Genomic DNA, 14,683 nt, shown 5'->3' on the forward strand with positions numbered 1-14,683 from the left:
GCTAAAAACCTCTGTTCCCCACAAAAAAATTATCCGATTCATATATTAACCACTCAGTTTAGTATGTTAGGCTTTATGCCCTCTTGTCTCTTATTTTTCTCTACAACAGTGTTGACAGATAATAGGCTGCATTAGACTCACTTTACATGGTTTTACTTTGAATGCAGCAGGTCCTATTGAGGTATTTAGCTACGACTAAGCACTAGATTTGGTGCGAAACGCGTCAGTTGTCCAGCGTTTTCATTTGGTTTGCTGTGACTTGTAGTGCTGTTCCTATTTCAATAAAGGCAATCATTGTTCAGAGTGCGGCTGTCCAGAAATATCCTTTGTTCCTGTCCCTTTGAGGTGTGCTTGGATTGCCAACAAAGCAAATAACACTAAATTTTGCTTTAGGTTTGAGCACTGCAGTTTTTGAAAGACATGGCTACGTTTGACATTAATGACAATAACTAGGCAAACAGAACTTTGCCAACACCCCTCAACTTCAGAGTGCTGCTGCAGAGGCCTAGTGGCCAAAAGCTGCATCCGCAGGAGGGTGGAGGACCACCTGGTAGAACTTTAACCACTTCCATACCGGGCCTATTCTGTCACACCTCTCCTACATGGAAAAAACATAATTTGTTTGCTAAAAAATTACTCAGAACCCCCAAACATTATATGTGTTTTTTTTAGGCAGACACCCTAGGAAATAAAATGGCGGTCATTGCAACTTTTTATCTTGCACGGTCATCTATCGTGACCGGTCCTCTTTATGGAAAAATGCAGGGTCACCAAGACACCACATCTCTCCTCCAGGCTGGAAAGGATGAGATTGAGAAAAAAAAAGTCACAGATCTCATGCCGACAGCCATGATCGTGGCTTTGTTTACATCCGCGGCCCGGACGTGACCTCATAACGTCACGCTTGGGCCTCCGACCGGAAATCTCTATGGTCGTCATCCAGTGCTGGCCGGTTCTTTCTCTGGGTCCCCGATGGCACGAGAGAGCCCGAAGAAGCACCGAATGGTGGCGGGAGGGGGGGCGTCCCCTCCCATCGCCTGTAAGAACGATCAAGTGGTGGAACTGTCGATATGATCATTCTTGCTGTGCACAGAATCGCCGGCAGAAAATAATAATATCTGAATAATGCCTGTAGCTGCAGGCATCATTCAGATATCCCAGCTGAAAGTCCAGGACGTTATATGACGTACTGCGGACGGGAAGTTGTTAAAAAAAGTATGAATTGAATGGTACAAAGCTGGGCAACAAAGCGCTTGGTGGCGGAATATCCAGGAAATACCCATCGACCTGGTGGAGTCAGAGCTTAAAAATAGTCTGCTGTTGCTTTGAGGTAGATTCTGATGTTTCCGACTACATCCAAGCAGTGAAGATCAATTTCCTTTGGCTGCTTTGGAGCAGGAAACTAAGATGGCTGAGCTTCATTGAGGTGCAAAACTGATACGACTTTAGGACGAAAAAATAATCTTAGGAGTAAGACTACCTTTTCTTTGTGAATAATGATGCATGGAAATGGTGAGGGAGGGAGCGCTAGACCTAGTGAATGGTGTACATATATAATACAATATACAAATTGTTAATTTAAGTTGCTATGTACATATATGAAACAATAAAAAAGTCCAATCATGTGCTAATTTTGGAATAGAAAAGTGATCAAAAAGTCCTTTTGTATAAATAGTTCTTGTGAAGAAAGATCTGAATCTTGAATGAGCAGTGAAGCCTCCACCAAATAAATGACAATCACCTGATGTGAATAAATAAATTGGCTCCTTACCAACTAGAGTGGACCCTTTAACTAAAAAGAGGTCAAATCAGCTTTGTTACACAAGGTAACCATGGTAAGTGCAGATATAGAGGTCCCAATCAGCGATCATAGGCCTGGTAACGGATCTCACATCCCATCGAAAATATAAAAGAAAGGCCGCAATAGTATAATACCGTTTATTAAAAGCAATAAAATAACAGGACAGCCAAATGGCTCCTTACTTGATCAGGTGCCAAAGTTCCGGCACTGAGGCTACTACACGTGGTATCGAATACAGAGAGCGGGTCTCTGTGTGTCTCCATGTGGCGTGCGTTCCAACTCCACCAACAAGACCCGGAAGTAGCGTGCGTCAGCGTGACCAGTGTGCGCCTCGACGTACATTTCGTAAGGAAATACGTCATCTCGCTTCCTGATGACGTAATTCCTTACGAAACGTACGTCGTAGCGCACACTGGTCACGCTGACGCACGCTACTTCTGGGTCTTGTTGGTGGAGTTGGAACACACGCCACATGGAGACACACAGAGACCCACTCTCTGTATTCGATACCACGTGTAGTAGCCTCAGTGCCGGGACTTTGGCACCTGATCAAGTAAGGAGCCATTTGGCTGTCCTGTTATTTTATTGCTTTTAATAAACGGTATTATACTATTGCGGCCTTTCTTTTATATTTTCGATGGGATGTGAGATCCGTTACCAGGCCTATGATCGCTGATTGGGACCTCTATATCTGCACTTACCATGGTTACCTTGTGTAACAAAGCTGATTTGACCTCTTTTTAGTTAAAGGGTCCACTCTAGTTGGTAAGGAGCCAATTTATTTATTCACATCGGGTGATTGTCATTTATCTGGTGGAGGCTTCACTGCTCATTCAAGATACAGATCTTTCTTCACAAGAATTATTTATACAAAAGGACTTTTTAATCACTTTTCTATTCCAAAATTAGCACATGATTGGACTTTATTGTTTCATATATGTACATAGCAACTTAAATTAACAATTTGTATATTGTATTATATATGTACACCATTCACTAGGTCTAGCGCCCCCTCCCTCACCATTTCCATATATTGTTCAGTCACCTGAATTTGGGGAGCAGCTCAATTTAAATTTAATTTATTCATTTATATACATATTTTTCACATTTACTGGTTCCACTTCTAGGAGTTCCAGCCGTGGCGCATAGATTTTTTCCATACCAAGAATGATGCATGGATACTTACAAGGGAGGTGCTTACTTGACACATCTTTTAGCCATTATAGCAACCAAGAAGGCCACTTCACAGTAGAGATCATTTAAAAGAGAAGTATGAGGTTTTTTTTTTTTTTTTTTTCAGATTTTATACTTACCTGGGAGGATGCAGCATCAGTCGGTCTGATGCTACATCTGTTCCCAGCCGGCTCCAACACTGGGAACCGAGCGATCCAACACTGCAGATTGCTTGGTTCTCACAGCTCCCTAAACAGAGAGCTGATGACTGTCAGTCACCGCTCTTCCCCCTCCTCGCTCAATGGAGTGCTTTGAAGGGGGCGGTAGAGGCTTGCGGAGAGGCTGAGCCGGGTGCTGGTCCAAGCATGTGGGCGAAACCAGACTCCAGTATCACGATCTTGCTTGAGCCTGGACCAGCTTTGTGATGTCCACAGGAGAAGTGCAGCCAAACGACCTTTGGCTGTACTCCTTTAAGGGATTTTCCTTTTGGGTTCAAAGGGTGGAGTTTCTGCAAAGCAGAGAACACCCCATTAAGGGCCTCAGAAAGCACAGGATTCTGTATTGGGGTCCTGATCGAAAATACACCTTCCATTTTGACAAAAGAGGAGCAAGACCAGAGGTTTTTGAAAAAGAAAGGACAATGAAGAAAGGGAGGTACCAAGTTCTAGTCAAGTCCCGATTGTACCCCCCTCGTTAGTACAGTGGAAAAACCTAGTAAATAGCAATCTGTCACTGTATCGGGAGACATATTATAATAGAGGAAATGGGAAGAAATATGGATAAATTGGATAGAAAATGTTACGACGGCCTCAGGGTAGGGGGATATGGAAGTGAGAGGGAAAAAAAACACACCAATGGATGAAAGGGATAAGGAAGTTATTAAATATATAAAAAGTGTAAATGTATAAGAGTATTTTATATGAATGTGATGAAAAGATGTTTATCAATATGATTTTATAAGAAATTCTTGAGTAAGTTAGATAAGTAAAGATGTAAAATGTATATATGGATAAAAAAGAGAAAAACTAATAAAGAGATTTATATAAAAAAGTCCCGATTGTATGAATGTGAGGTGCAGAAGAATCTCTGGGATTGAAGCAATAGTGTTCACACTAAGCAAAACCAGCTTTACGGGTACAATAGTAGATCTTTCTGAAAGTTTTTCTTGCTTTTAGCAGGAGTAGGAATGACAGACTCAGGGACCCCTCTATCCTTTAGGACTTGGACTTCAACAGCTATAAAATAAAAGCCAGTGACTGAGAAACAGGATGGAACTGTGGCCAGAAGACAACAGGTCTGAACTGCTGGGAAGAGGCCAGGGGTCGTATCCGAGAAGGTCTGTATACCGTAAGCATGGGTAGGATGAGAGAAGGAGCTTGTTCTATGTCAACAAGATATTGTGTTGGAGCGCTCACAAATAAAATTGAGTGAATGAAACAGCCTGGATGGAGGCCACCTCTCTCATAGTACCAAATCTCAATTGGGAAATATGTCCTATCCTGGACCTAAAATCCCTAGGCTGGACCTGACTCTAATGAGGCGGCTAAATAAAAATATATGCAAGTAGGCATCTGGGATGTCTACAGATGCCAAGAATATAGCTCGTCTCAGAAGGGCAAACATTGGCCTTGCAGATTCTATGCCAAATTTGGGAATTTGAAGGTATTTGTTAAGGGATTTTAGGTCCAGAATAGGACAATTTCCCCTATTGATATTTGATACCATAAACATTGAATAGAATGCTTTAAATCTGTCCTGTAGGAGTACTGGCACAGATAGTCCCTGAGACCAGAGATGGTGTAGGATATTCTGCAAACCAGACTGTCCTTGAGCAGATTGTGGCTGATTCGAAAGAGAGATGTGTTTTGAACTCCAATTTGTACCCAATCCTTTGAAACTACCAATTAAACACACAGGCATAGTGTCAAACTCTCACAGGCATTCCCCCCTCCTTTTAGGAGTGAGGACTTCTCCTTTGTAAGAGGGCTTTAGGTAAACGTTGGTGGGCTAAGTCGTGTGCCAGAAGTAAGAGCTGAACGTATATAGTTACAAAGTAGGTGAGGGTGAAAAAAGACAAGTCCAACCTACGAACTTAGTCCTAAAATTTGAAGTCTGGGTACAGCGCTGAGGTGCTCTGCCTTTTGAGGAGGTAGAGGTTCCAGTGCCTCACCAAAAAGACAAGTAAAAAGGGCATACAAGTGAAGCATATTTTACATGCAGCTTTAGCTGAACAGCCTTTAGGTTACAGTATTCTGCGTATGTAAATGAAATCCGAACCATTTTGGAGGTTTGTATCATTACTAGCTCTAGGGCATCAACTCAAAAGACCAGGGCAGAAGATAGTTGCTTAGTCAAGTACGGTGTAGGATCATGTTGGCTGTTGATTGCCCTAGTCCGGTTAGCTGAAGTTTGACAAACAGAAATTGCAGCATAACTGGTTTGCAGAGCTGGGCCTGCAAGAGTAAAAAAAAATAAAAATAATAAAAAAAAAAAGATGATCTTTACTTAGTCTACTACTAGAACAGACCACTTTTTTGTGAACACCTTTTCCACTGGATAGAGCTCAACAATGATTTTCGGAGGGGTGAAATTCAAGTGTGACAATGCCAGGGCTTTTTTGCGCACAGCAGATGTAAGCATATCACCATTGGCAAACGTATTGAGTGAAGCTGTACCATCAATTACATTGGAGACCGAGGGTGAGAAATCTTCCGCAGCCTCTTAACACTGCCTCAGGATCTTCTTCATTTTCTTCAGTGTCTGCCTCATCTGGGGTGGACGTATCAGGATCTGACTCAGGTAGAGACAGTGGAACTGAAGTAGCCTGGCACTTAGGAGCTCTGGATGACAATGGCTGTATTAAAGCCATTAGCTGTCCAATGCACAGTGGCATAGTAGCACAAAATCCTGCCTTAGTCAGGTAGGCTGCTTGTTGCATGCCTAAGATAGAGCCTGAATTTAATGCAGAGACCGGTGTTAAAATAGAGTCCTACTTTGGTCCAAGGAAAACCTTGTCACTCTGAGACTGAGTATCGTGCTAGGCTTCAGCAGAGAAAATGCTAGCCTAAATTTTTGCCGTATCTCCCTTTCACTTTGTTTAGGATAATCCCCTGTGAGGTACTCATGGAGTAGGGTGTAAAAATAGTGCAAGCGTGTCTGAGGAGTATGCAGCAACCCTGGTGCAGACCACCCAGTAGCAAAGTCCTTGTGGCAAAAGGGTGGAATGAAGTGCCTGAGTACCTTATAAAATATTCAACGTGGAACTGCCGGTAAAGTGTGCAACCTGTGGTGTGATGCTACACTTGGTCATCCACCTGAGAGTAAGACAGTGGTTGAATTTAAACACCAAGTTTGAAAATGTTAGACAGAAAAATGTAATGCATTCAAATCCCTGTCCCAGTTTTTTACAGTAATGATCAGAGATCAGAGATACAGGGTGACCCAGTTTTACCTGTCCATGTCGCTGGTCCCTATATAGGCTCCAGGCTTTGCCTGCTAGTGTTGCATACTCCTGGAGAGGTCTTCAGGGTCTGTGTCTCAAAGAGATGGACCATGGCCCTGGACTTGTATACAACACTGGAGCTAACTATACTTGTATGAAGTGCCAAAGTGATCACCCAGGAATCAGTGCCCTAAGCAGCATTGCATGGTGGCCCCACAGTGTTGGGTCATTGTTTGTTTCCAAAAGGTTTTCCAGAGGTTGATCTGATCCAGATGCACTGTTCTGTTTGTTGTATTAGAAGACAGTTGAGAGTACATTGAAGAGTTGACTGAAGAATCCAAAGTAAAATAAAAAAAAATAGTAAAGCTTAGATTGATTTCTCCATGGGGGAGAAGAGTTCCATGACACTAGCAAAAGACTTACGGAGTGGGTTAGGGTTATAGGTGAGACACTCATGGGGAGTGACTGGAAGTGCTTAAGTTCTAAGGTATTTCATAATGTGCTAGTATGCGATGGACATTATGCCGTTGTCTTACAGTTTTTTTTTTTTTTTATCTTTTAGCAGTTTATAACCGCTTTAACTATATAAAAAGTGCATTGCTTTTGGTGAGGCAGTCCACATGCATTGTCACTGAGCAGCAAAGCACAAACACTGTGTAGCAGGAAGAATAATCTGAGCATGTAAAAGGCAAATATGGCTGCCCTCACTTAAATAAAACTTTTTTTTACATCAAGGAGATCACTTTTACAGAAAATACTATATCATTGCTTTAAATTCTATTAGCTTCTGATATCTCTCCTGGAGACCGAAATGGGGAAAGCTGCTAAAACCGCTCCTCTGTGATCCCTCTGTCTCGCTACTATACAACAAACGCAAATTCCAGCAGGAGGTAATTTCCAGGCCAGAATATAATTCCTAATAATATAACTTGCTTTTAGTGGAACCAAAATTACACAAAATACTGTCCCAAAGTCTTCTCTACCAGACCACTTTAAATTTTAACATTATTTAAGGACTGTCCTACTATGAGGCTAGATAAGAACCTTGTTTTAAGTGGTGCTGAACAGTAGTAGTTGAGATAACATTCTTGTCTTGCCACACATCACAAACTACCTCCTGCAGGTATGGATTCTGGGGAATAGTATAGGAATATGAAGTGTTCCTCCCTGTACTATTTACAGATAATACAAACTAATTCCACTAGCATATGGTGGGTAGGGACTTATCACTAATGGTGGAGGTGTATGTTCTTGGCAGGGCCAGCAGGTATTTTTCTATATTAGCAGCATTTGTTTTTAAAGAGATAAAATAAGGAGAATGTGTACATATTACTGAGGTGTAATATTTGCTTAACCACTTAAGGACCGCCTAACGCCGATATACGTCGGCAGAATGGCACGGCTGGGCAAAATCACGTACCTGTACGTGATTGTTAAATGCCCAGCCGTGGGTCGCAGGCGCACGCCCGCAACCCAGTCCGAAGCTCCGTGACCGCGGGACCCGATCTCCGCCGGAGTCCCGCGATCGGCCCCTGGAGCTGAAGAACGGGGAGAGGTGTGTGTAAACACACCTTCCCCATTCTTCACAGTGGCGCTGCCATTGATCGTCTGCTCCCTGATATAAGAAAGGGTGATCAATGATGTCACACGTCCAGCCCCGCCCCCTACAGTTAGAAACACATATGAGGTCACACTTAACCCCTTCAGCGCCTCCTAGTGGTTAACTCCCAAACGGCAATTGTCATTTTCACAGTAAACAATGCATTTTTATAGCATTTTTTGCTGTGAAAATGACAATGGTCCCAAAAATGTGTCAACATTTTGTAAACACTATAAATTTTGCACAAACCAATCGATAAATGCTTATTGCGATTTTTTTTACCAAAAATATGCAGAAGAATACGTATCGGCCTTAACTGAGGGGAAAAAATGTTTTTTTATATATTTTTGGAGGATATTTATTATAGCAAAAAATATTGAATTTTTTTAAAAACTGTCGCTCTATTTTTGTTTATAGTGCAAAAAACAAAACAAAAAAAAAAAACGCAGAGGTGATCAAATACCACTAAAAGAAAGCTCTATCTGTGGGGAAAAAAAGGACGCCAATATTGTTTGGAAGTCACGTCGCACGACCGCGCAATTGTCAGTTAAAGCGACGCAGTGCTGAATCGCAAAAAGGGGCCTGGTCCTTTACCTGCATATTGGTCCGGGTCTTAAGTGGTTAATTTGACCAAATATGTACCACACATAGAGCACAGCAGCCCAGTAATGACATCTCCATCAGTCAAAGGCAGCAGTGCCTTAATTTCATACTGCAGATATACAACTATGAGAATGCAGACACGGGAGTGCCTAGGCATCCTCACATACCAGGCAGTGCACTGCTATTTTCAGGAAGAATTCCAGACAAAAAGGTAAAACAATTCAGGGTACTGCTTAGGCAGGATACACATTTCTAAATTTTCCCTTTAACATAGCAAATCTTCACATTCTGAGCTCAGTTTCACTTGAAGTATTATTGACCACAGGCTTCTACTTAGTCTTGGTATATCTCCAGACCAATAATGGTATTAGTATTCGAATTCTGAAATTCCCACTGTAAACATCTTTTGTTTATCGTAGTTCTGTGAATTTGAGGCACATTGGGTATATTTAAAAAAGTACTACAAGAATGTAGATATGTTGTACATAACAAATGTAAAAAACGCTTTCATCCTGTCATCGTGATGTGTACTCTGTTTCACACTTTTAGCTAAACTTGCATCGAAACATGCATCTTAGTATAAATAATACATATAGTATCAAAGCTGTTAAACCATGAGGAGGACATTATATGGCTTAATCAAGCAAAATGAGACATCTTACAATTATTCATCCTCAAGAGGCTTGGTTGTGTGCAGCTGAATTCTTGTTGCATAACAACAAAGGTCAATTGGGCCTAATTTCACACAAGCACAATAATATTAAAGAAAAAGGTACACAACAAATTTACTTTAATAATGAACATATTAACTAGCTTATAGTCATAATATGGTTTACAAATTTAGTTCAGTAAATGTTTGTTTGGATGCTCTGCGTTATAATACATACAATAAATATTACAATGATTAAAAAAATATATATATATATATATATATATATATATATATATATACATATATATATATATATATATATACACTGTATATATATCACAAGATACGAATGCCAGCTTTGTGCAGTTTGGGATTTCCCCATCTAGCTTTATTTACATCTAACAACCATGGCAGTTAAAGTTTGAAAGTTCTTACAGCGATGTAGAAAACACATAATTTAGGGTGTTGGGACACCCAACATGCATATGTGCTTATTCTGGGTAAGGTTGACAGCCCAGCAGTCTGCATCTTCACGCCACATTAGCCAGTTACCATATTCCTATCCCGTGACAGTTGAACCTGGAAGTGAGGTGATACACCTCACTTCTGGGCTCTAACTAGATAGGTGGGATCAGCAGATGTTTGTTGGTCTCCCTCCCCTCTACATGGCTGCCCTTGCTTTGCAGGTTCTGGGTACGCAGAAAGGAGCATGGAGCTCAAAACACATTTTGGGGGTGTGCAGGGGCTGGCTTGTCAGATTTACACTTATTGTGTGTAAAACCTTCTGCTGTTGATGTATCATATACGTTGGTGGCAGCAAAAACTGTATAGTGTATATCTAGGAAAAAACTGATGGAAGTGGGGGAAGGTTACACCCTCTGTCGAGTTTTTACTGCTGTACCTGTCCCAAACTGGGAAAGAAAATGGAGGCAAATGCAAAACGATTAGATTAGTACCCAGAAGTAAAAGGGAAATAGTTCAAAAGAGACTCCTGTCCTGGTGACAACTGTGTATGACAGGAATTTCCCCTAACTATAGGAATTTTCCTCTTACTTCCTGTTGCGTTTTCTGGGACAGGAAGTGAAGGGAAAAGTCCCCAATGGCACATTGATGGAGGGAGTTTTAACCTTATTCAAAACAAAAAATTCAGAGTACATAAACTTTAAGTACAACATTTGGCCAAGGAGTTTTCACTTCTTGTCTAATGACTTTGCTGGCAAGTAGCAAACCTGTGTTAGTTGATGCGACTGTCTTGGAGAAAACTATTCACAGACACAGCAAATAAGATGTAAACACAAGATCTACAGCCTTCCACAAAAGGCAGACGCTTGGTTTTAAAGAAACGTCTTTTATAATTTAAAGCATAACCTGCTGTTGGCATTATTCTGATCTTACAAGGAAAAGTTTCAGGAATTCTTTAATAATCTATGAGGCTCATATTTGTTGTCCACATTCTTTCCTGTATTCTAAAACAGAACTAGAAATGTACACCACTGGTTATATACAAATAAAAATACAAGAACAATCTGTAAATGCAATAAGGACTTTTCCCTGCAATAATCTATTTACAACAATTATTTGCAGTTAAAATGGAGTATCTTAGAAAAGCAATGAAGGAGAGAAAATGGCTCAACAACGCATTAAAACTGCAACATTAATAAACTATAAAAACCCAAGGTTTGTCTCCCAAAATTACATATACTTGGCCTGAAATTTCATATAGTGCACACAATTTGGTGTCTGTTTTTCCCATCTGTGGAAGTTCCACATATCACGAAGACTTCAAATACAAGAACCAAAGCTCCACACCAGTATTGTAGAAAATGTCTGTTTCCAGGCCCCTGTAAATTCTACAATTCACGATACATTGCTTTGATATCTCTCTCTTTATATCTACATTGTATATATTAGTGAAGAAGGTAAAAGGAAGAAGGATACTCACAAACAGAAGTAGCAGCAGAGGAGTCACTACAATACCCTGGAAATATAATACGAAAAAGTTAATAATCATGATCAATTTAATAAAAATGTTAAACATCACACATAAATAATCACAAAGGATATTTTATGGAATAGCATTATTGCCAATATGGCCACCCTTTAATATGGCATGTGTATCCTGTGCAATACAGATTGTGATTTTATAGGGCAAGGAGTGCGAGTATAGAAAAGTATACAGGAGCTCTGGCACAAACATTAAACTTCTGTTGTCTTTTCTACAATCTATAATACTATAATGAAGTGCTCTGAATAACAAAATGAACTGGTCCCACTAGAACAACTTGCTCCTGTCCTCAAAGTCCCTTCTCTGAATGGTTGTAAAGTCTTTCAGCAGCCCGTGGCTTCCCACTGGTTAGGCCAATCAGCTGCAGCCGCTGATCAGTGTATTCTGACAGCAGAGTCGCCCCACTATCAGAATAAAATGGCACAACACTGATTACTGCTGGCTGATTAACCACTTGATTACCGAGCCTGTTTTTCAGATTCGGTGTTTACGAGACTAAAACTGTTTTTTTTTGCTAGAAAATTACTTAAAACCCCCAAACATTATATATATATTTTTTTTTTTCTAACACCATAGAGAATAAAATGGCAGTCCCTGCAATACTTTTTGTCACACCGTATTTGCACAACGGTCTTACAAGCGCACTTTTTTTGAAAAAAAAAAAAACACTTTTTTGAATTAAAAAATAAGACAACAATAAATTTTGCCAAATTTTTTTATATAATTGTGAAAGATAATGTTACGCCGAGTAAAATGATACCCAACATGTCATGCTTAAAAATTGCGCCCGCTCGTGGCATGGCGTCAAACTTTTACCCTTAAAAATCTCGATAGGCGACGTTTAAAAAATTCTACAGGTTGCATTTTTTGAGTGACAGAGTAGGTCTAGGGCTAGAATTATTGCTCTTGCTTTACCGATCACGGCGATACCTCAATTGTGTGGTTTGAACACCGTTTTCATATGTGGGCGCTACTCGCGTATGCCTTCGCTTCTGTGCGCGAGCTCGTCGGGACGGGGCGTTTTAAAAAAACATTTTTTTGGTTTTCTTATTTATTTTTATTTCGTTTATAATTTTTTTACACTATAAAAAAAAATATCACTTTTATTCCTATTACAAGGAATGTAAACATCCCTTGTAATAGAAAAAAGCATGAAAGGTCCTCTTAAATATGAGATCTGGGGTAAAAAAAAAAATGTTGCTTTAAGAGGCTGGACGGGACTGACGTTTTGACGTCACTTCCGCCCAGCAGAGCTATGGGGACGGGTGAAGGAGATTTTTCCCTCACTCGCAACCCCAGTCAACAGCCGAACGGTCCCGATTGCCTCCGCCGCTACCGAAGGCTACGGTAAGTGGGGGAGGGCGCGGGAGAGCCCCTCTCCAGCCACCGATAACGGCGATCTCGCGGCGAATCCGCCACGGAGACCGCTGTTATCGTTTACAGGACCGTTGGCACTAAAGATGGATACCTCGGTTGTGGCAGCAGCTGCTGCCATTCCCGAGATATCCATCTTTAAAAACAGGATGTCTTTTGACTATGGGCCAGTAACCAAGTGGTTAAATTAAAATTGAAAAACTGTCTATAAACAGCCTTAGTGCAATGAATGTAAAAAAATATATAAAAACGCAAAACATGTGAACCAGGTCTAAAAAAAAAAAAAAAAAAAAAGGAATGGCTCCCTACAGAATGAACTACGCAAGTAACACTTGACAGCAATGTTTTTTCCCCCTTCTATTGGTTGAACTGGATGGACTTGTGTCTTTTTTCAACCAGACTATGTAACTACGATCACAAAAGGTTCCAGTTGAGGGTAATTGATCTTTTCTACATACAACTTGCTACAAAGCAGGCCGTTTTCTCTATCCGTTTAACCACTTCAGCCCCAGAAAATTTGGCTGCTCAATGACCGGGCCATGTTTTGCATTATGGCACTGCGTCGCTTTAACTGACAATTGCACGGTCATGCAACGCTGTACCCAAACAAATGTTTTCCCACACATAGAGCTTTTATTTTGGTGGTATTTGATCACCTCTGCAGTTTTTATTTTTTGCGCCATAAACAAAAAAAGCAACAATTTTGAAAAAAAAAAAACACAACAATATTTTGTACTTCTTGCTTTTTAAAAAGCAAATTTGTTTTCTCAGTTTAGGCCGATATGTAAAAATCACAATAAGCTTATACTAATTGGTTTTTGCAAAAGTTATAGCATCTACAAACTATGGGAAAGATTTATGGCATTTTTATGTTTTGTTTTTTTACACTAGTAATAGTGGTGATCTGCAATTTCTTTTGGGACTGCGACGACATGGCGGACAGATCGGACACTTTTGACACATTTTTGGGACCAAAGTGCTACAAAAATGAACCAATTACTATGTAAAATGTCACTGGCAGGAAAGGGGTTACCACTAGGGGGCGAACAAGGGGTTAACTGTGTTCCCTTGTGTGTGTTCTAACTGTAGGGGGATGGGAGTGACTAGAGGAGATGACAGATCGTTGTTCCTAGCTAACAGGAACACACAATCTGCCTCTCAGCTTACAAAACGTCACTGTTCTGCCTCTCGTGCCTGTGATCGTGCGTGGCCGGTGGTCATCGCGACCGCTAGCCATGCGCTTCATGTACCCTGCAGTGCAGCGGCGGCGTGCGCACCCGCTATCCCCACTTAAAGGGCTGACATACAGCTACAACGGCTCGTGGGAACGGGACGACCAGCCGCAGTATGAAGACGGTGGCTGGTCGGCAAGCAGGTAATCGAAGCTTTATCAATTGCAACCAACAGATGAATTACTAGCGATTCAGTAATGCGACTAAGGTACTAAAAATCAACTATGAAGGGGCAGCCTTCCAGACAGGAAGGCTGCCGTTCATTACCCTGCACAGAACAAAATTTGTTGGTGTCAGATCTCTGCAATACTGAGACCGTTATCCTTAGAACTCAATGGGGGTGGCTTACTAAAGACAAATAGACTGTGCATTTGCAAATGCAGTTGCACTAATTTTCCCCAGAGCCAAGTGATTGTGGTGAAGCTTTGAAATGAAAAGCCAATCGGGTGCAAGGAAAATTAAAAGAAAATCAGGATTTTGCTTGCACATGACTGAATGATGGAAATCAGTCTTTTTGCCCTTAGTAAATAAACTCCAATAGTGATCTATGGCAGCACCTGAACTAACTACCAGTTTGCTCAACTAGGCTGGCCTCTGATAAAAGCTAAGACTTAAACCAAAGTGAAAGTGATCACACCTGAATTTTTTTTTTAAATGGCTACAGCAATTAAACGCAAGCCTCAAAACATCTTCCTCAGTGGGACAGGAATCTCTGGCCATGTTTTTAGGCAAATCTGGATATTCACCTTTGCACGCTTTCTTATTGGCCATTAAGTCAGCTCATCAAAGTTGGGAACCCAT

General features: G+C 40.9%; 1 protein-coding gene across 1 annotated transcript in view; it reads right to left on the bottom strand.

The window, feature by feature from the left end:
• The window catches only part of SLC10A7 (solute carrier family 10 member 7), a 240,268-nt gene that overhangs the window by 53,284 nt on the left and 172,301 nt on the right, over nucleotides 1-14,683 (bottom strand). Inside the window, exon 6 of the mRNA XM_040331731.1 lies at nucleotides 11,214-11,249. Within this exon, the coding sequence (XP_040187665.1) occupies nucleotides 11,214-11,249 (36 nt within the window). The remainder of the gene's footprint in view (nucleotides 1-11,213; nucleotides 11,250-14,683) is intronic.

The sequence above is a fragment of the Rana temporaria genome, chromosome 1 (genome assembly GCF_905171775.1).
Source record: "Rana temporaria chromosome 1, aRanTem1.1, whole genome shotgun sequence".
NCBI lineage: Eukaryota > Metazoa > Chordata > Amphibia > Anura > Ranidae > Rana > Rana temporaria.